The 15,153-nt window shown below is 38.9% G+C and overlaps 1 protein-coding gene across 10 annotated transcripts in view; it reads right to left on the bottom strand.

The window, feature by feature from the left end:
* PLEKHA7 (pleckstrin homology domain containing A7) overlaps window positions 1–15,153 on the bottom strand; it is a 137,233-nt gene that overhangs the window by 88,927 nt on the left and 33,153 nt on the right. Inside the window, exon 1 of one of the 10 annotated variants that reach the window (XM_064163621.1) lies at window positions 175–423. The exons of the other annotated variants lie outside the window; for them this stretch is intronic. Coding sequence (XP_064019691.1) covers window positions 175–245 — 71 coding nt within the window. The 5' untranslated portion in view covers window positions 246–423. Of the gene's footprint in view, window positions 1–174; window positions 424–15,153 lie in introns of those variants that run through there. 10 annotated transcript variants of the gene reach the window in all.

Genomic DNA, 15,153 nt, shown 5'->3' with positions numbered 1-15,153 from the left:
AGTCAAGCAGAAAACATTCTAATTTCTCAGCTAATTCTCCAATTTTAGATTTTTTTTTTCAGAGGACAAAGAAATGGAAACAAAACAAAAAAAAAAAAAACCTGTTAATACAAGCATCATGCTACAGCTCCATATACAAGTGCATTAAAAGACAGAACTTAAAACATGCTATACCTGCATGACACCTGGTAGAATGGGTATCCCGGCAGAGAAACAGAGTTTGGAAATCCAGACTGACTCGACATTGCCTTCAGGTATTGTATCCACTTAAATCGCCTCTATATTCCATATGTTAATTCCTCACCAAAACAACAGCTATGTCTGTATCCATCTGTAGGTCGGTTCAAAGCTAACTAAAAAGAAACCAAGTGCATGTTTGAAGGTCTTGAAGATTCTGCCTGCATTTCAACCTGCTTCCTCAGTAGTGAAATTCCTAAAAGACAACACCCTCATGACATCACATACTAGAGAATCATAAACATGCAACTGTTTCAGTAAAGCAAGGCCAGCCCGTGGGGTTTGACTCGACATAAAATCCTGCAGCACATTCTTCTTGCTAGCGCGGTGCCTTTCAGCTGGCGAAAGGCAGAGACCTGCTGCCTTAGACAGCAGCCTGCTCTGGCAGCCAGCCAGCCAGCAGCACAACTTATTGCCAATGCTGCAAATCCCTCCTATCAGCTAATGAAGATCCAGACTGCAGGTGAAACACCATTTCCTTCAAAACGCACGAGAGCCCTGACCTTGAATTTAGTGACAAAGAAATCCTTGACAATTTCCAGCTGAACGTACAGTGCATACTGTTGTTTTATAAGCAACAGCAGATTGCACCGCATACCGTAGAATGAAAAATCACATGGAGTTTTCCCCTGCTACAAAAGAATCCTGTCACTCTACACTCTCGACTATGGGAAAGCAAGAGGGAAGGGGAGGAGATGGAATCTTAAACCACAGCATTATAGCCGCTGAATACAGAAATTAAACTGTGTGTGTGCATTCTTGCAGTACTTGACTACAGCTTTAATCAAAGAAATATCAAAAGCGAGAGGTTTCTTTTGATATACAGTACAAGGGTAAGTTAAGTGAAAGTTCATTTGGGCATGCCTTCCTCAACTGGAAAGCAGGAAGTATCGAGTAGCCACAGTATAACCCAGTGGCATGACTAATGTCAAACAGACTTAAATGATTATCTACCTACACTACTCTTAAGAGTACAGAAGATCTACAATGCCCTTATGTGAAAACCTGCTTAGTTTAAGCAAAATAGTATTTGAATCTGATTTAATTACTATTTCATTATTTCCCACAGATATTAAAATGTTTGCTTTAATATTTCTACCCCATCATATGTTATTTACTCTTACCATTTTGTTTTGTTTCACAGTTTTGGTAGAAGACTGAATAAGTTTCACTTGCTTTATCACAACTTCATAACCAACACCTCAGCAATTAGGGAACTAGTACAAAACCTTTTAAAGTCTGACTTGAAAGAATAGGAGCTTGTTCTTCTAGCTTAAGTTTAAAACTAAATCTGGTCTCAGTGAAATGTTTAATTTTACACTGCCTGTTTTTCAATGTGTAAAAAAAGAGTGATGTATTTGTGAAATGTGACACAACCTTTTAACTGGACATGAAATCCCTAAACACTCACAGGATACACAATAATGGTTTGGTCCTGCAAAGAATGGGAATAATTATTAATTAGCTGTGCACAGTCTCACACAGAGCTCAGTTAAGTATTTGACTGTTCCCACCATTTACAGTTTAAGGAATGGCAGGTCATTTTACACAATAAATGGAATGTACACTTGCACACAGGATGAAATGCAGATACCACAGGTCACTGCATCCAGCACCAAATTCTGAAGTCCTACAAAAATAATAAGATAACACAAAGAGAGCATAGTTTGCTCAGAGAAGTGGGGGGTTTATTTGTCTAACTGTTGTGTCTGAAAAACAAACAGGCTTCTAGGCACATCATTTTGCAGAATTTTTTATACCTCTCCTGGCTATAAAGAAAAAAGCTTGAAAATGCAATTCAAGTACAAATGATCTTGTGGCATCAGCTGAATTTTTACAGACAGACTGTAAAAAGCTGCTTTTAGAAGCATAATTTCTCTCATGTCTAGTATGGAGCATTAATTTCAAAACCCACAACTCCCAAAAATCATGCAGATTAACAGCAAAAAAAGTCTTGTGTATGTGAGAGCAAGAGAAAACTCAAGGAGGCCACCCTGCACTGTTGCCTAACCAGGGCAGTTATGATAAGCATGGTCAGGTTTCTCTCATTCTGCCACAGCTGCTGAAGACTATGTAAGCTCTTCTGCTGCACTGCTGTGTTGGACCCCGTGAGTCATCTTCACAGTATCACAGTATCACAGTATCACCAAGGTTGGAAGAGACCTCACAGATCATCAAGTCCAACCCTTTACCACAGTGCCCAAGGCTAGACCATGGCACCAAGTGCCACATCCAACCTTGCCTTGAACTGCCCCAGGGACGACGACTCCACCACCTCCCCAGGCAGCCCATTCCAGTGCCCAATGACTCTCTCAGTGAAGAACTTTCTCCTCACCTCGAGCCGAAATTTCCCCTGGCGCAGCCTGAGGCTGTGTCCTCTTGTTCTGGAGCTGGCCACCTGAGAGAAGAGAGCAACCTCCTCCTGGTCACAACCACCCTTCAGGTAGTTGTAGACAGCAATAAGGTCACCCCTGAGCCTCCTCTTCTCCAGGCTAAACAACCCCAGCTCCCTAAGCCTCTCCTCGTAGGGCTTGTGCTCGAGGCCTCTCACCAGCCTCGTCGCCCTTCTCTGGACACGCTCAAGCATCTCAATGTCCTTCCTAAACTGGGGGGCCCAGAACTGAACGCAGTACTCGAGGTGTGGTCTGACCAGTGCAGAGTACAGGGGCAGAATGACCTCCCTGCTCCTGCTGACCACACCACTCCTGATGCAGGCCAGGATGCCACTGGCTCTCTTGGCCACCTGGGCACACTGCTGGCTCATGTTCAGGCGGGTATCAATCAGTACCCCCAGATCCCTCTCTGTCTGGCTGCTCTCCAGCCACTCCGACCCCAGCCTGTATCTCCGCATGGGGTTGTTGTGGCCAAAGTGCAGCACCCTGCACTTTGAGCTATTGAACCCCATCCCATTGGCCTCTACCCATCTGTACAGGCGGTCAAGGTCCCGCTGCACTCATGCCTAAAAGCACTTCCATTTCTATCCTGTGTATTTACTTAGTTTTCATTTGGTGTCTCCTTGACACTGGCAATCATGGCCTTAACACAATTATGCAGCAATTCTCGTCTTGGAATAATTCTTCTCCATCCCAACCAGGATTTAGGGTGTTTCCGTTTGATTCACCAGCCAAAAAGAATGTTAGTGTCCAGTCAGCAGATTAGAGGCTTACAAACCATGAGTCTCAGAGGCTGCCAGTGGCTCACCATGCCATTTTGCAAAATTCACTTAGTCCCTTAATGCCCAGATTATCCACATAATAAGGAAAATACTGGCTGACAGCAAAGGAATGATGTGAGGTGAAGTTGAGATAGGTTTTTTTGGTAATTAAGTATTGAAATCCTCTGATTAAAGATTTATGAAGGGATAAAACAGCTGTATCATTAGAAGGAAAAATGTGTGGGAATATTCAGAATAAAGCTTTCTATTTGTTTCCTGCTCCTAGCTCTAACAAAACAGAAGCCTTATTGCCCCAAATTGTCAATTTAAATATAAAAGCCATTTAAATTTTAAACCATGGTGGAAACCATACAATTTTTAAACAGGTGGACCACATTACATAGCATTTAAAGATAGGGATAAGCAAGATGACAACAGGCAGGCAAAAACTGAATGTTAGATGATCTTCACAGAAGTGTTCACTGGCAGGCACCATACCAGCTCAGTGATTTGGAAATAGGAAGGGAAAGTGTGACACAACAGAGAGAAGGGGGAAGGGAAAGTCTGGTTAAAAAACAAAAAAGTCTCCACACAATGACACCCAACATTTACCAAGTGCCCCTTTTATTTCCTTCCACATGCAGGCTTGATTACAGCACAACACTACTTCTGGGACCCAGACCTACTTGCCAAACACCACCTTCAATAAAAGAGACAGTGGCTTTAGTTTCAAATACAATCATGTTTGTTTGAATTTTACTTCCCTGGTTTAGTGCCAACAAACTTACTTTAAAATAACCACATTGGCATTGTTTGGCATAGCCACTTTGCTGGAACAAAATTAAACAAAGGAAGTTAGTTCGAAGCACAGATACTGTGTGTTCCAGGATTTACAGTGACCTGTTACTGTTACAGCTTTTAATGCTGTTACTTGAAAAGTGTGCCATACTTAACTGAGGTGTGACTGCACTTCAGAATGCAAGGACAGGCTGAAAGGCTGGAGAAGAGCAAACTCATCAATACTTTCAGGTATCTCAAACCAGGAGCATCCTTAGTAAACTAATGAAAGATTTATTTAAACTAAAAAGGCAGACTGAAAAAGAAACAGAAAATACTCTCATCACTGGAATCTAAACAAACTTCACCAAATGGAGAATTGAAAGCAGGCACGTTGTAGACAGTTATAGATCAAAATGCATATAAAATGTTCTGTATCCATAAAAATAGAATGATGTGCCACACAGAAATTATTGTAACATCAATACTATAAATTTACTCGCATATGAAGTGTTTGATATATTCCCTGCCTGTTAATATATTAGATATTAAAACAGAAGAAAGAAAAGATTGCAGAAAACATAGGAAAAGCCATTACATGAAGTTTGAAGACAACAGTGTAACTTACAATGGAAATATTACAAAGATATTCAATATAATGAGCAATACTTAAGAGGATATAATGGAAAGTCTTTCTTCCTTTCTGTACAAACCTCAGTAATAGTGAAATATTTAAAACACTTATGAACAATGGTAAATTTAAAACTGAAGGACATTACCACTGAAAAGCCAAGACTCATTGAGAATTGTCTAACTGGATAGTTATATAGGGAAAACCAAAACCAAACCCAAATGTGATAAAAGTAAAGTACTGCAAGGAAAGAAAACTTGAACACAACACCAGAACTTGTCAGCAAGCATCTGTGTAAGTGATGGGATTTAGCTGCCATAGGATGTTTTTCACCCTTTTCTGACGCAGATCAGCAGGTCCAATTCCTGCACTTCTAAACTTGTTGGTCAAACAACTGAATTAAAGTGCTGTGTTTGGGTTTTTTTTTTCTTTTTCAGCCTAGTTTCTGAAGAAAACTGTCACATCAGCAGGTGCAAAATAAGGAGGCTAGTTGTTGTTTTCAGGTAGGTTATCTAATGAAAAAGAATATAAGCAAATTCTGAATGAAAACAGGCAGCACATGAAGATGGCTGCATTCTGACTTCTATTAAAATCACACAATCACAGAATGGCCCCGATTGGGAGGAACTTCAAAGATCATCTACTGCGACCAACCTGCCATGAGCAGGGACACCACTCATCTACCTCAAGGCCTTGTCCAACCTGGTCTTGAACTGAGGTGGAGCTTAGTACTCACTACGGAACATAGCTATTCTGTACAGCAGTTAAAAGAGTCCACTTTAGGATGCAAACAAGAGCATGGGAATATAAACCTATAAAGCTATACTTTGTCAGTCTTCCTTTCACTTCAGGGAAGCCTCTCTGTGGCACAACACTTACCTATTTACTTGTATACACTTTGACAAGGGAAAAAAGCATTTCCTAACCTTGTTTTCCAGCTATGAAAACATGCAACAGTTACACAGAACCTGTCTTCCAGCTGCCTCTGCAACACCCAAGTGGCAAAAAGGGTCCTTGAAAGCAACTTGCAAACCACGTGAAATTCTTCAGAAAGGCAAGAGAAAACATTGATGCACTCTCCACTGTGACCATGCAGGCTGGGAAGGCTGCTGTGACTCTATAAAGTAGAATTAATGAGGGCCTTGAAATATAAAGCACCTAAAATTTGAGGAACTTATTCCCATTAAGAATTTGTCCTTCAAGAACTGAAGAAGGAAAGTAACTGCAACATATAGCAGCAAATTTTATTTTAGGCACAGACATTTCTGCATTCACAAGTTTAACCTTAAGATGACACACATGAAAATAAACAATTCTGTTTCATTCCATGCTTTTTTCAGAGATATCAACGTCACTGGCATGATCACCACCTGTGCAACACTGTGCTCTACACCACAGTTTCATCACTCCTCACACATGGCACCTTCAGAGACTTTTACATGAGAAACAGAACTCCTTTTCAAGGGTTCATCCTGAATATAGACAGTGGGACAGGCAACTAAGCAACTGTGAACAAGAACCTAAAGCTTATAGACCAAAATAAGCTACTTAGGGAGCATGGAGTCAAAACGGCCATTATTCTAGATTTCAGATAACCTCTACCACCAGAAGTTTCAACAGTCATCCATGAATTCTTAATGGCTCTCACCAATGCTCCACAATAGCAAACACAGGAAGTACGTACGTACTGGACTTGAGATTAATAAACTGCAATCTTCATCTAGATGTCAGATAACCAAAGCATGTTTCTTTCCTGGATAGTAAGTGTTCAAGCAGAAGCTCAACAACTCTTTATTGTGGCCAAAGGCTCTCAAATGATTCATGAGCATTTAAGCACAGTTGGCATCCTGTCACCAAGGTAACCTGTCATGCTGAACTAGAGCAGTAAACCTGCCTGCCTACAAAATTACAGTCACTATGAAGTTGGTAGGTAACCAGGTACTATCTTCTCAACCAGGTCATTCTGCCCTACAGTTGCCTAAATTAGTTTAAGGACAATTTGCAGAATGGGTAAGAATAAATTGTCAACAATAAAATGTCAGAATATCTTTTGGGGCAGAAGAGGATTATCTAAGCTTTAAGTTAGCCAACTGCAAGTCATGAAACCCCACAAGCATAAAGCCAACAAAAAATGACACAGACAGGAGGAGGGAAGTACTCTCCTCAAAATTTTGCCTTCCTCTTAAACTGCAGTTCCATCTGAAACAATCAGCCACAAGGAACTTGCATTGGAAACTAACTTACAAAACGACCTGATCGCTACGGGCAGTCCACAGTAGGGCAACAGGAGTTACTCTGTCCTACACACAGAACAGTCTGTGCTGCGCTTCTCTGGGTTCCAAGCCAGGTACCCTTGGGGGAAATGACTGCAACCTCACTGCCAGCAAGAAATGCTACCTTCTACAGCCAGGTTCACTCTACATCATTCCAATGACCTTTACAGAAAACAAAGCAGCGCTACAGGCTCGGGACAGAGTGGCTGGAGAGCAGCCAGGCAGAAAGAGACCTTAGGGTACTGGTAGATAGTAGCTGAACATGAGCCAGCAGTGTGCCCAGGTAGCCAGGAGAGCCAATGGCATCCTGACCTGTATCAGGAACAGTGTGATCTTGGAGGTCTCTTCCAAACTGGTTGATTCTATATCACCAGGTCACACACTCACTGCCAGCAATCTCACCTGCCAATAGACTAGAAGAAGGACACTGCTGCTGGAAGGCAAGAGGTTCACAAGCCACAGCACAGGCGGCAGTAGTGACACATCATTTCAGCACTGGAGTCTGGCTGGCCTGGCACTGGCCTCACACTGGCTTTCAAAGGCGGTGACTGAAGGAGTAAACACTGATTCCTACCAGCTTTACAGCCTGTGCAAATCATGAGGGCTGCCAACCGCAATATGCTGAAATGTCTCGGGTCAAGTCTAGTTCTCTGATGCAGAACAGCTGAAATCTAGTGCCACCAGCTGTAAGGCTATGACCCCACACCAGCAACATAATTGGCTAGAAGGAGAACTCAAACAAAATAAAGCAAAACCCCAAAATCCTAAATAAACCCAAACCAAACCACAATCCCACCTACTTCCTCATAAAGAGAAGTTCACCAATTTGACCTATTTACACACATTTTTTCAAAACAGTTCTACAGAGCAAAGAGTTTTGAGGGCAATATCATGTTACCAGGTACTATCTTCAAAGACCATCTGGGAGCAGTTGTTTCATTTTCTGCTTGCTGCACTTGTAAACACAACAGTATAAATCTTGTGTGCTGTGGGATTAGCAGGTATTCTACATTTCAGTTCCAACAAAACCAGAGAATCAGATTACATTCTCTCACTGCATAAAGTAATTCCATATTCTTAAATCTGACATAGCTCTCTCTTCTAAACCACTAAATTCTTCCTGAAGACACAAATCTTCTTACATTAAAGAAATAAAGCAGAGCCTGAAACGGGACCAATTTACTTTAAATTAATTATACTGGATAAAGTATTTACTGCCACAAAAATACTGAACCATACCAAATCGATTGAATAAAAACAAATTGTCAGCCAAATAATCTTTAAAGACACAAACTTTTGCTAAAAGCAAATAGGAAATCCATTATTTCACAGAGGAGGGATGCACATAAATTGGACTGAAGTGATTTAATAAGAACAGTCACTATGTAGAAGCCAGAATGCTTGTATGGTGAGAAAATGTTAAAATTACTTCAAATTTAGAAGGTAGGTTCCTCTCTATCATGATTCAAATCTCAATGTACTCACAGTACCAGAACACCGCAAGTTTCTCTTTTCAACACAACTCTTTAACACAAACTACACAGATGCCTGTTTAATGTCACCCAATCTTCAGCTTGCTGGCCTCTGAAGAAGCTCCAGAGTATATAATGTACATCTTGCAGGACTGCAAACAAGGAAGGCTTAATCTGGTTTTGATCTTCAGGAAAAGTCAGACAAAGACTTCTACATCAGAGGGCTGTCATATGGCATCCTTCCTAACTCAGATTTTAGGTTAACAGCCCTGATACATTCTTATCTATAAGAATCATCTCTTCAAAATTGTTACTGGAAAACTAACTACAATGTCTGGTACACTGTGCAAATCACATTGTAACTAGAAGCAAACGGAACACTGTCATTTCACTTTCAAGTTGGAAATTTGTGTAATTCACCACGCTTCCAAAGAGCAAGACTAAAAAGAAACTGTAGGGTGTAGGAATTCCTGAGGTCAGGGTGACAAATGAAATCACTTCCAAAATAAGCCTTCCTAATTAAGGCTTCTAACCCAGACCTGGCTTGCATTCAGTTAATACCACTGTTACAAGTAATCTGAAATATTTTTGATAAAGTATTTTTAGTATCAACTCCAGCATATTAAAACCAGCTGAAGGTCATTATGAGGATGAAAAAAAAAATATGTTCAGATGCAGGAAAGTTAACAAATTAATTCCTTACACTATACAAAATATTTTGAGACCTATGTACTTAGATCAGTTCAAGATTAATTGTTTACAATTATCGTCTGAGCACTAAACAAAAGAAACAACACAAGCATCACTTCCTGGGTTACCTCTACTGCATCCAGCTGCCTTGTCCTCACAGACACACCTGGACTACTAAAAGAAGGGTGAGTGTTTCTTAGTTAAAAGACAGAAACTTTGTATGCATACTTTTAATTAAGTTTATGTCATCGCTGCCTCCCTGAAGAAATACTTAATTTACTTAATTAGACAGATGGCACTTTTTATTATACTTGTATTTGTTTGCTGCACTCAAGAAATTTAATTTGCATAGTATTTTTTTTTCACTTGCTAGGTCGATTCGTGTGCCTCTAAATGACAATTTGGCACTACTGACTCAAATAACTCTCTGAAATGCAAGTATTCCATACCAGTTTTTTTACACAGTCAACTCTTTCAACTCCTCATTCTGCATTGGTGTAAATATTTCATTTAATTTTGGCATATTCTTTGGTATGACACTTCTATCTCAGAATAAAAATTAATGCTAAGGAATTCTTTACAATCTATTACATTCCTATGACTTCCATTATCCTACACTATCTTGAAATGGAAGACATTAAATTCAACCATGAAATGATACTATACGTCACACACATTGCTGGTTGCAGTACTAAGATTTGAACAGCCTGCACAGAATTCTAAAATAACAGTGAGATGTACTGGGAACACAAGAAAATGTAATACCTAAAAGCACTAGGAATGGCAATGTGCAAGGTAGCAGGAGCCATATGGTCTTCAGGGGTATGGGATGCATTTCTATGCAAAACAGAGCAGATACACAGGACACTCCCTTAAAACATACCCTGACTTACACCCCCAAATAGAAGTTACTAACTATATTTTGATAAATCTTCTGAAGCCTGTGAAATTATTTGTTTACACACCTGACTAACCTCAGGTGCTTTACTAGAAGAGCTTTTTTCCTCCTCTTCCAAGAATAACAGTGATAAAAATGCAAAGGATACAGAGCAAAAGCTGGACAAAAATAGCTATGACTTAACTGTTATTTCCAAGTTAAGGCATAATTTCATTTGCAACTGGGCTTTTAATTGCTAATGAAATTTCATTTCTTCACAAGGTATTACAAATATTTTCCATTTTTCATTTTTTGTAATAAAATCTGTTTAAGCACTTCTGAAATAATGCAAATATTTATCCTCCTCGTTAAGAATTAATCAATCTGAAGGCAAAATCCACAATACCAAGAAACAATTCTACTCTTCAGAATCTTTCATGTACTGAAAGTCAGTGTTAACAGTATGTGCCAGGATTATCCAACATTCACTGCCCTCATTATTTAAGATAACGGTACTCAACTTTCAGGTAGGTATTCCAATCACAAATCAAGCTCTGGAAAACATGGCACTTAGTAAATACTACACATTTAACATTACAGGATGGAAAGTTCCAAAGGGTTAGTACAAGAGACCAGTACACAATCCTGGAATTATCTCAGGAATTTAGTACATGAAAGACAGGAATAAAAAGGAAACATTACAATCTTTTTAAGGACTGGACACTGATACATACCTAAAATAATACTTTTTCATAGCACTGTTTACAGACCATCAGCTTCAGTGAGTCATTAACCGTTCTCACGATAAAGCCTGAAGCATTCAAAAGCGAAGCACAGCCATTAAAAAGGACCAGGCTTGTCCTCTCTTCACTTGCTGAAAAAAAATCATTAACACCTTCACTCCTCTCTTTCTGCCCAAGCAAAGAAAGAAAGGGGAGGGAAGCAGCTTAGAGCAGAACACCGCCTACCTCACTGCCATCATTTCCTCCCATCAGGTCATCCACACATAGAAAAAGGACTAAAACCAGCCTCCAAATCAGTTTCAGTGCTTCAGACTGGCTTGAGAGAAGCTGTAATTAGCTGTTTTTATGAAACTGATGTAACTTCAAACCTTTAATGCTAGTTGATACTACACTGATGTTAAAACCACTCAAGATGCCCTAGCATTAGGTGCCATCAAGATAAAGGCAATACATTTAAATACCAAATACCAAGTAATTATATTGTGCCCCTGATAGTTCCTAAAACCAGGAAAATTATGTTCTAGTAAAGCTGCATTATTTTAATTAGCTCTCAACATTAGTCCTTGGCCACACAACTTCCAAGGCTGAGATGACACCAGCTTTGCATAATTATGTTTACAGACAATCACCTTCTAGGTTTCCTCTCACCCAGAACAAGTTAATCAACTTGTTACATAAAGCCAAATTATATCTTATCTTCCAAGAAAATATCCCTCCTCAGAAACAGTTATTGTAAGCATTATTTTAATGGAAGTTCTTATCAAGCTGGCACACTTCGGAGATAGGTGGATTACATCTGTCGATTTCTTCTCAGAGCTATGAATTTTAAATCTCTCCATTTTTGTTCTGTGAAATACTCACTTTATTCAAAGAGCCTTGATAATGTGCTTCATTATAAAGCAGCCTTCAGAATACTGCCTGGCTTCTAGTCCAATCACTTCAATAAGCTTGAAACCTCTCTATAAAAAAAAGTTCTAAGCAAACTGATTGGGATACTCACTGTAACTGCTCTTGGTACCTACACTCTGTCCCAACAATAAACTGTGTTAAAACAATTATCTAGTGCTAATTTAAGTAGGTCACACTGTTTCCATTGGATTTGCCTTAAAGTTCTTCCTAAGAAATCCAGTTGCAAGAGAAGTCTTTGCCTTATTTTCTATACAACTCTGTTAATTTAAAAGTATGTATCCGGCAACCCATAGTCTTTGGGAGACTCAACACACTTTCTTGACAGTTACATCTTTGGTAGATAATGTAGATACCAAGAAGGCTTTGTTCAAGTACCATCATTTGCAACTACACAATTGAAATTCTTTCCCTAATTGGGAGGGGAAGGGGGCTGAAGAAGGATGTTATTTATCATGAAGGTGCTATGACTTTACTTTCACCACTGAAACAGTTCACATGATCCTCACCATTACCTCTATTTCTATTATTATGGCTGTGGTCACAAAAGCAATATGGAAGGTAAGACACAGAAACTGTAGAGGTTCATCTTTATGGCTTCAGAATGTAGTAGCTATATTTACATATAGTATTCATTTTAAAATAAAAACTCTTGACTGAAACTGCAATGCAGACAATAAAAGGCAGAAGCAGCAGGTGCTTTTCATTATGAGACAGAACTTTAAAAAGAGAAAATAAAGATCTGCAAACCTGCAAGCTGCTTTTCCTTTTCAGTTCACCAAACATACATGTGAGAAATTAAACTATTTCTTTGCCTGTGATATCACCACAGGATCAAAAACTTCCAAGTTTGGAAATATTCTCATTACTCCTTATTTATCTTATAAATGAGATATGAAAATACATGCAAAGAAGTGGTTCTAGGAGTAAATGCTGTACAAGTACCTCCACAGAAACCTAACTGTAGATGAGATCTGGAGACTGACAACTCATCCTAACATTTGGTTTGTTGGGTTTTTAAAAATTATGTTTTATTGCAGGTGCTCACAAAGTTCTCTACCTATTACAAATACTTAACTTGAAATTGTACTATTATTTAGCCACCGGTAACTTATTTTGGCTTTTAAATCATATTTACATAATGTCACATCAGCAAACATGTCCCAGACAGTACTTCCTACAGGTACATTAAAAGCAGAAACAAGCACATACAAGGGTTAGAGCAACACCAGAAAGAAGCTGGTGCAGTTAAGCACAGTACTGACAAACCTTCACTCTTCTGCTTTACACAAACAGCAATTACTCCCATAACCTGACACCAGTTCCCACGTTGTTCTTTCCCGCAATCTCTATGGTGCAGAAGGGGATGAATTTCTACCTGTAACAGTACATGGAATTGCTGAAATCCCAGACCCATCTTTCCAACTGATTTTTAGAATCGGCAATTAATGTCTTCTCCACACTTAGCTAACAGTAAAATCAGTTCTTACAACTCTTGGCTGCAAGGATGTTTTTTGCCTCTAAAAATTTTTAATCAACACAGATGTTAGGTAATGTTTTTTAAACTGCTCTACCCAGTTTTGGACATTTAAGTAACTATTTATCTTTCTACATTCTCCCTATAACAACTTCACCATCCTTCACCTATTCTTCTTTTTTTCTGCTTCCAAGACTCCTCATGACCTTCCCAATACTTATCTGCTGCTTCTATCCTGACATTTTCTGAATCTAGGAACAGTCTATAACACAGAATCTCCTTAATTGGATTCAGGTATTCACAAACCAGAATTTTCTTTATACAAGACTGAGAAATCCTGGCCATTCTTAATGGAAGCGTTTCTTCTCAACCTGTCTCAAGTTCTCTTTTGGCTTTGTGAAAAATGTTTGACTTCGTATTTTTACCACTCTAAAAAACAGAACTGTCTCATTATCAAGTACATAACTCTTGAGAGGCTAATTTTAAATTCTGTGGAGTACTCAATTAATATACTGCACAAAATCCCACGGAACAGAACCACCTCTTTTCTCACGGCACCTGTATCAACAAGCTAAACATCTCAAAATTAGTTCCATCTATTAAACCTAAACAGTTTCCTCTCCTGCATAAAGGAATGGCAAAATGGTTAAGTCTCCACACTAATGACCAAACCAGAAATAATAAGAATAAAATGAGATACAATTTGCAAACCTCTGAAGGGCTACTGCAAGTTAATAGATAGGAGCCTTCAAATATGGGATCTGTATTACTGATGTCCTTCAAAGATTACACATAGGATGCCTCAGACAGTTCTCAAGCCTGTATTCCAACTTAAGTATGTCATCTAAAATGGAAAGGAACAAGGGAAGTATCAATATGCTGAACATTTTTTCTGCACAGAGAAATACTTTAGAGATCTGTGAGGCTGTGTGAACAGCTTTCACAAGGTTTCAGCTTTTGGAACAGAAAATGTAATTTTGTAAGAAGCTCAAATTAAAATTATAATGGCTCTAGAAATATTTGAAGACACAAAAAACTTTCAATGCGTTCCTCTAGACCAAGCAAACATTTCCCCTTATGCATGACCTGTTTGATACAGTTGGAATAACAGAGAATGTGTGAAACTACTACCCTTTAAGACCATACAAGATACTTCAAATTCTGATTTATTCCTGATTTAACATCCTAAAATGTCAAAGTCATTCCCAGTTTACTTGTGTTCCAACAGATTATTTCTGCCAGCTAACATAGAGAAAAGCACTGTGATTCCATTACAGAAGCTTCCAAGTATTTGTTCAGCCTAAACATATGCTATAAACTTCACATCATAAATGATGTGTTAGTCTAGAAGAGTTTTTATTCTGCAGTGCAGGCTAACGTGAGCATAATAAGGATCTACAAGACTACAGAAGATATCTTGTGTTTAACTCAACATGTCAGAAAACAGGTGTACTGCAGCCTTCAGTATGTTTCTTTAAAAAACTAAAGATCATTAAAAGCACTGAAACCTGAACACCTTTTACACTTCACTGTATTTCCAAATGCTTGTGCTTGGAAGACTTTTTCATATTAATTAAAAAAAAATCTAATTATGCAAAAGACACTATTAATTCTGTAGGCATACTCAAGGAATTTTAAAGGAGCTTTAACAGTTTTCATTTAGAATTGTTTAAATGATGAACAATTACCAGTGTCAAAGTAGCTACTTGCAATACAATTTCCTCATGATGGCAGCATAAACCATTGTGCTGAACTGCTAAATGACAATACACAACCCTACTCACACGAAACAGTAAGATCTCAAAACTCCTCTAGGAATAGTGTTCACTGCTTTTAATTTTCTCTTTCTCCACACTGCCATTTTTACACTGCCCTACAGTGTTCTTCATTAGTACACAGAATGCCACAGGAGTATT

The sequence above is a fragment of the Pogoniulus pusillus genome, chromosome 24 (genome assembly GCF_015220805.1).
Source record: "Pogoniulus pusillus isolate bPogPus1 chromosome 24, bPogPus1.pri, whole genome shotgun sequence".
Lineage (NCBI taxonomy): Eukaryota > Metazoa > Chordata > Aves > Piciformes > Lybiidae > Pogoniulus > Pogoniulus pusillus.
The sequence above is the reverse complement of the archived record's forward strand: the minus strand, read 5'-3'. Positions and strand labels throughout refer to the sequence as shown.